We start from the raw sequence: 7,908 nt of genomic DNA on the forward strand, positions 1-7,908 counted from the left end.
GATCAAGGGGCTAGGGATTCAACAGAGGAGGATTGTGTTGAGTTGAACTTGTTCACCAAGGGGGTCAACGTAAAGAAAAGAGGAGATGCTGGCTAGTGCAAAGGAGACAGCCTGGAAGAGAACTGAGGGATTATGGGATTGTGGGTCATGATACAGATGAAAAGTAGGATTTGGTAAGGGAAGGCCAATAGATTAAGTTGGACAAGGGGATTTCAGAATTCTTGAATGTGGATGTCATGTATTTGTGAGTCATGGCAAGCTCAAAAGTATGCTCATTTTTGTATGTGGCCAAGGTAAGCTGAATGACATGGGTCGTAGAAAGTGAGTAGGCTGAGGAAGTGGTAGAGTATTTCAGAGGGCAGGAGTTGGGGAGGGGAGAAAAATTCTGAGCCAAGTACTGAATTCACTGAGACACAAAGAGGAGTGTCCTAGAGGTCAGTAAACAACAGCTAACATGATTTTGATTGAATGGTAGCTATGGATTGCATGAACTTCGAAGGAAGAGAGGTTATGGAATGATAGAGAGCCAGGATGTGGCAATGGGGAGCAAGGAGTATATCAACTTCCTGGCCTTGACCAGTGAGCCAAGAAGAATGAATGAGGATACAGCCAATACTGAAAAGGGTCCAGGATTAGGACAACACCAAAGGAGTGTGGCAGCTCCTTGTACTTTATCCAACTGTTCAGTGGAACTCTGGAAGTAAATTCATTACCTTCTAAATCTTATACCCTAGTGCAAAGCCTTGATTAGCCTACCCTAGTGTAGCTCTGGAGCTTCTATTCAACTGAGGCAACAATTGTCAGTGAACAATTCTTGTCACTCTTGAAGTAACTGCGCCAGACCCTCATCTTTGTTGTCTTCTTCTTGCTTTCCTAAGGACTATTTTCAAGGATTCCCTGCCATTGGATTTTTGTATCAAACCCTGAACTCCTGGAAAGTAAATTCCCTCAATCAATATAGATTGTCCAATATTCTGTAATTTAGGGTCTTAGAAAGCCGCTTGGGACACTAAAAGGTAGTGTGACTTGCCTAGGATCACACAACAAAGATGTGCTGAAAGCAGAAATTGAAGCCAGGTTGACTGAATTCCAAATCCAGCTTTCTATCCACTATGCCATACTGCTTGTCATTTCCCACTTGGCCCAACGATGACAATTCCTGATGTTTACAGTCAAGCTCAACTCCTACCTATTCCATGAAGCTGAAGACTCCAACCTATTCTTATCTCTTCCTCCCCCAGCCTCCTGTACCCAATGCATGGGACGCACAATTCAGTTCTGGTTATGTATCATTCTCTAAGATTCCATGGGTCCTGGTCTGTAGGCTTGATGGTCTGCAGGGGCAGAAACCATTTCTTCTTCCCTTGCCTCTTCCCGCAGCGCCTAATACAGGGCTGGACATACAGAGGGACACTCTACAAATCTGCTGGTTCATTAATGGCTTTCCACAAAATCTTGTTCTACAAAATTCTTTGGACAGCCCCTTGTTTCGAGTACCACATCTAACTTGCTGGCATCCTACATGACATTCACCATGTCATTACACATCATCATGTCACCTGTTTGTGCCATTACCTAATGGCAAAGTCAACTCTACTAATCCTCTCCCATTGCAGTATACCCACTCCCTTACCCACTTTGCCCTTCTCTCCACACTCACTCTCCCACCCATCAATCTCACAACTGACCTTCCTCCCCTGAAACAATGAAGCCCCATCTGCCTTACTCTCTTCTCTCATCCCTCCCACCAATCTGAACCCCCTTTCCTCACCAAACTCTGTCTCTCCTTGGAAAAAAAGAATTGAATCTCAAAAAATTAATATTCCTAAGTCCAAAAAATCTCCCAATGACCTCCAAACAAACCTCTGAAAAAGATAAGGAGTATCCCATGGACTAAATTTCTTTAGAGAAAGTCAGTCTAGAATGAAATTTTGAATACATAAAAAGAAGCAATTCTGGTAAAGAGAAATAAATGCTAAAGAACCCAATGGGGATGCACAGGAAACTGAGAAACCAACTTCAATTTCCAAAAGATGAGCACAGAAGGTAGAAACAAGGACAGGCGACACAGGACAGATCCATGACCTGTGTGCCCGGCAGGGTTCTGTGAGAATAGTGTTAAAAGTGTTAATGCCCAGAATGAACTAGGGCTGAAAATCAAAGTGTGAGCCAGAAAAAGAAGATTGTTTTTCTTTAGTTATATGGGTGAAGAAACAAATCAAGGAAGGGATAGGACCCACTGCTCAGGTGGGCAGGACAAGGACAACTGACAGAGAAAAGGCAGAGCTTCTCAATATTATTTTGTTTTTGTTTCCTAAGCCAAGAGGAAGGACTGTTGGATGGAATTAGACAAAACAAATATGGCTATGAGCAATTGATTGATTGGTTGTTGTTGTTTGTCCTGACTGTGTTGTTTGTCCTGCAGAGCCATCAAAGTCCAGTGGCAAGATATACATCAGGATGACTGGAGATAGCCCTGGATGTTTGAAGCACTTGGGGTTAAGTGACTTGCCCAGGATCACACAACTAGTGTCTGAGGTGAGATTTGAACTCAGGTCCTCATGACTCCAGGGCTAGTGCTTTATCCACTGCACCACCTAGCTGTCCCATCAGTAATTGATATCCTAGACCAGAGGACATTTAAAATTCCCAGGTGCAGCCAGAACCAGGTTAAAATGTAATCAGGAAATGTTTAACAAAGTAAATAAAAATGCAATATAAATAATGTTAATTTGCGGTTTTCTAAATCAATATGCATCCACAAGGATCTGTTTCTATTTCAGTTTGACACCACTGCTCTAAACCACTATTTCGGTAGTGGCTCCAGGCATACTTGATTTCCTTTACAACTACACAAAACTATCTCCTCCTCACCAACTTCCTTGCCACCACATAGATTCCTTCTGCTCTCTATTGTCTTGCCTATGAGAATGTGAGCTCCTGAAGGGTAGAGATTGGCATGCTTGCTCATATGGCTATCCCCTGTGCTGTAAAATTTAACCATTCTATTATTGCATTTTGTGAAAAACAGAAACATTTGCCTTTCTGCCAACATGTGCCACATCTTCCATTTGGCTCAGTCTTTCAAAGATCACTGATGGTAGCTCAGTAAGTCCATTTGAGCTGTTTCAGTGCCCAAGTGCCATCTTGGTCAATGCCTATGTTGACTTGGAATTTATCCAGGTTAACTAAGTGCTTTCTTAATTTCTCCTTTCTTCTCTGGGGCTTCAACTCATACTCATTTGTGTTTGGTAAAATGGGAATAACAATATCACCTACCTTACAGGGTTGTTAACACATATAAAGTGCTTTTTCCAACCTTAAAGTGGCATAGCTAGCTATGATGATGGTGGTGGTGGTGGTGGTAATGATAGTGTTCTTTCCAATGCAAACATCATTTTCTTTGGCAGGGAAAACAAGAACAAAATAAAACCTGAACAAATCTTCCTTCTCTATGGTAAGTGTTATCACTCTCTCACCCTGGCAGTGGTCCTAATCTCTCTTTGAGTACTTCCATTTCCCCCAATGTAGCTTCAAGAAAAGACAAATAGACACTTTTATTTTACTTATACCAAGAAGGCAGGTATGAGAGTTCCAATCAACATTGATGAAGCTAATGCTGAATATCTTTGAAAGTTGTTTCAAGATGTCTTTTAAGGCATACCTGGATATTGGCACAAGGCTACTGTTACGAAACTTACTGACCTTAGTCTCTATAATGTTATATATAATCACATCACTTATTTGACTGAAAATTCACACTCTGCACTTGGATTCTCAATTACCCAGTCCTGTGGAATTCCTGATGATAGCACATGGCCATCCCCTCAGTACATCAGGGGTGGCATCCGACTAGTAGAGGGAAGGAGAGAAAGAAGGTTAACGAAAGGATATGAATGGACAGAGATGCCAATGACCAGCTTCCTGATTGGATTAAAAGGCCCGAGAATGAATAAAGCTGGCTTGGCACTGAAGCGGTAGATTGTCCTCTTTTTGTTCAACACCATGAATGTCTGAAAGACACAAACAACAGAGATTATATTTAATGGTGGAGCAATAAATAAAATTAAAGGAAGCATCAAAAGCCTCCTTGGAACCAGACAGTAAGAATACATGATTAATATGAAAACCAAGACTGGGCACAATTTCATTTCTTGACTATCTGAACTAAAGATGTGATTCCAAGGAAGCATTAGTTTTCATATGAAGGATAATCAGTCTTTGAATCCTAGGAACAGGAAAGCATCTTGTGAGGTCACATGTTCTAGCTCCAAATTCTAAGTAGGACTATCCACTTGTCTATTCTGTGCTTAAAGTTTTTCATTGGAATAGCTTCAAGGTCACCCTCAACAAACCCTAACTCCTGCTGAGAGCACATGTGCCTTTCAGTCTAACTTAAATGCTTTTGGTAATGATCTATTTCTACACTGAAAAAGGTGAGGATGTTATTTTAAGGTTATTGTTAATAATATTTCCTTCAATAACTCAATATGTCCAAAAAGAAACTCATTATCTTTCCTATAAAACCACTCCCTCTAATTATATAAAATTTTAAATTTTTGCACAAATAAAACCAATACAGCCAAAATTAAAAGAAAAGCAAAAAACTTGGGGGGGGGTGCCAGGGAATCTGCAGTTTCTCCAATAAAGATTTCATTTCTCAAATATGTAAGGAACTGAGCCAAATTTGTAAAACTAAGAGCCATTCTCCAAATGATAAATGATCAAAATCTAGGAAGACTTATATGAACTGATGCAAAGTGAAATAAATGAGCAGAACCAAGAGAACAATTTACACAGTAATAGCAATATTATAAAGATAATCAACTATTAGGCTTAGTAACTCTGACAAATACAATGATCTTCCACAATCCCAAAGAACTCATAGTAAAAAATGTCGCTGTCCACCTCCAGATAAATAGAGAACTGTTGGACTCGGAATACATATGGAAGCATATTTTTTCTCTTTCTTTTTCTTGTTTTTTTTAACATATAATTTGTATGACTTCATATGAGGAATGGTTATTGCATTTCTTGCCTTCTCAATGAGTTGGAGGCGGGACGGGGATAGAGGGAGGTAGATAATTTGGAACTGAAAATTAAAATAAAATTGAATTTTAGAAATCTCAGTGGCTGAAAATAGTTCACATTTCTATAGCATTTCACCATTTGCAACATGCTTTTCCTTTGTCATACATTACACTCCACCTCCTAGGTGTCTCTAGACCTTCACACGGCCAATCCCCTTTGCATGAAATGTTCTCCTTCCTTACATATGCTCTGAAAATTCCCAGTTTCCTTCAAGTTTCAGCTCAAATGATCCTTTCTCCAGGAGGCCTCTCTCATTCCCCTCAGCTGCTAGCGCAGTCCCCACTAAAGTTAATTCCCATGTAGCCTGCATTTATCTTTTAAGTGTGTACTTATATACGTGTTAACTCCCCCCTCAGAACATTTTCCATTTTTCTTCATGTCCTGGGTGTCTGGCACATGGTAAAAACTTAACAAATAATTTCTGATTAACTGATGAATAAGACGGTGAAAGAGACAGGATGGGTATTATTATTTTACAATGAGGAGACAGGCCCTGAGCTATTGCAATCCTTTTTCTTTCCATTTTAATTCAGTTAAGGGTTCTACTGTTCTTCTTACTCTGTTTTCTTGCCTTTAATTAATTTTTACCTCAGAAAAGAAAGACATGAAGCCAGAACTGAGTCACAATTTAATTCTCTTTTCACCAAAATGAGTAACATTGTTGCTTCTCTATCCTCCTTTGTCCCCTTACTACTAGACTAGATTTCTACCTCAAGAAACACCCTAAGAAAAGGTGGCACCGTCCAGAACTAGGAAGATGAGGGTGAGAACCCCAAGGTCACTGATTCTATAACCATAAAAACATGGTTGCCCCAACCCCTTTACCCCTAGCACCCTCCCTGGACATACCTTGTGGTTCACATAGAAAGGGTCAAGGTCTTCCAGCGGCTTCCCCACAACCTCAGGAGGAACATCCCCATAGATCTTGGGCAACTTCCTGGATACTTTCAAGTCAAGCTGAGGCCGAGGAGAGGCTTCTAAAACTGATGGGTCTTTGGCCTTCTTCAGTTTCTCTGCAGCGATCAGTTTCTCAATCATAGCCAGGGAATCGGGAGTGAAGAGTTGGAAGTTTCGAGCATCCGGGAAGATCACCGGGCAGGCCATCTTTTCTTCTATCTTTGCCCTTGTGACAAAGACAAATGGTGCACTGATGATTCCAAGGCAAAATAAAATATCGCCTGCCCTCGACACGCAATGCCTCCAGGGTGAAAAGAAGAGAAACAGATTGGAAAAACAATTATGTGCACATGATTTCTGATGAAAATCTTATATCCAAAATCTACAAGGCATTGATAGAAACTTGTGAAAATAAAATGCATTAAAATCACTTGGTAAATGCTCAAAATATTCAAAAGTTCTAGTCTCTTGCCTGAGTTCATCCAATGGTCAATGGACATTTTCAGTTGGATATAACTGAGGCCCCAGTATGTCTAAAATAATGCTCATTTTCTTCCCACCCCCAACACCAAATCCATTCTTATTAAAAAAAAAAAACAACTCTCCTACTTGTGATAAGGGTGTCATTATCCTTCCATTCACCAGGCTTAGACACCTAGAATCTTCCTCAACTCCTCACCCCCCCCCATGCCTATCTCTAATCAGTGGCCAAGTCTGATTGATTCTATCTCCACAGTATCTGTCCTACCCAGCCCCTCTTTTCCAGTCATGTGGCCCTCAAAAGCACCCCCTCCTCATTTCCTTCTCCAAGAATCCTACATTTCCTTTAAGGCCCAGCTAAATCGCCCCCATCTACAAGAATGAAACCTACTGTGTGACCTTAGGCAAGTCACTTAACCCCAATTGCCTCACTAAAAAAAAAAAGAAGAATGAAACCTACCCTCTCTACCACCCACCCCAGCTGTTAGAGCCTCCTCATCACAAAGTACTTTGTATTTATTTTGAATGAAGAGACTGAGGCAGAGGGTTAAGTGACTTGCCCAGGGTCACACAACTAGTAAGTGTCTAAATCTGGATTTGAACTCAGGTCTTCCTAATTATCCAGTGCACCACCTAGCTGCTCTATTTATTTGGAATATATCTCTATGTGTACTGGAGGGTTCTTTTGCCTGAAAAGTAAACTATGTAAGCAGGGATAGTTTTAGTCTTGTCTTCATATGCCCAGTGCCTCCCACAGCACTTAACAAGCACTTCATAAATGTATATTATTGGGGCAGCTAGGTGGCGCAGTAGATAGAGCACCAGCCCTGGAGTCAGGAGGACCTGAGTTCAAATCCAACCTCAGACACTTAACACTTACCATCTGTGTGACCCTGGGCAAGTTACTTAACCCCAATTGCCTCGCCAAAAAAAAACAAAACATATATTGTTGATTCACTGAATAGCCTCCTAATATGCCTCCCTGCTCCAAGTCTCTCCCTTCTCCAATCTGTTCTCCACCCAAGTACCAAGTGATTTGCCTAAAGCACAGTTCTGATCTATTGAATAAACTGTGGCAGTTCACTAGGCCCTCTAGGATGCAATAAAAAGTCCCCTGCCCCTCACGATCTGCCTCTAAATTATCTTTCTAGCCTTATTCTGCATCACTCCCCCCCATGCTCACTTCATGCTCAAAGGAGCCTCCGGTGAGAAGTCAGTGCATTCCAGGCACACTGGCCACCTTTGCAAAATTCTGCCTCATCGACCCCTCGTTGCCTTCAGAACTGAGCTCCAAGGCCACCTCTTACATAAAGCCTTTTCTAATGCCCAGCTGCTTGTGCCCGCACACACAACCTTGTATTCAGTTTATATGTTTCATAGATGCTCGCAGTCACATGTGTTGCCTCCCTCTACTGAATATAAACTCTTCAAGTCAGAGTC

At 41.2% G+C, this 7,908-nt stretch overlaps 1 protein-coding gene across 1 annotated transcript in view; it reads right to left on the bottom strand.

The window, feature by feature from the left end:
- SCN11A (sodium voltage-gated channel alpha subunit 11) overlaps positions 1-6,195 on the bottom strand; it is a 111,522-nt gene extending 105,327 nt beyond the window's left edge. The window contains exons 1-2 of the mRNA XM_044001880.1: positions 5,941-6,195; positions 3,895-4,013 (exon numbers count right to left, since the gene is read on the bottom strand). Of these exons, the coding sequence (XP_043857815.1) occupies positions 3,895-4,013; positions 5,941-6,195 (374 nt within the window). The remainder of the gene's footprint in view (positions 1-3,894; positions 4,014-5,940) is intronic.
- Between the last annotated feature and the right edge of the window lie 1,713 nt (positions 6,196-7,908).

Source organism: Dromiciops gliroides, chromosome 1 (genome assembly GCF_019393635.1).
Source record: "Dromiciops gliroides isolate mDroGli1 chromosome 1, mDroGli1.pri, whole genome shotgun sequence".
Taxonomy (NCBI): domain Eukaryota; kingdom Metazoa; phylum Chordata; class Mammalia; order Microbiotheria; family Microbiotheriidae; genus Dromiciops; species Dromiciops gliroides.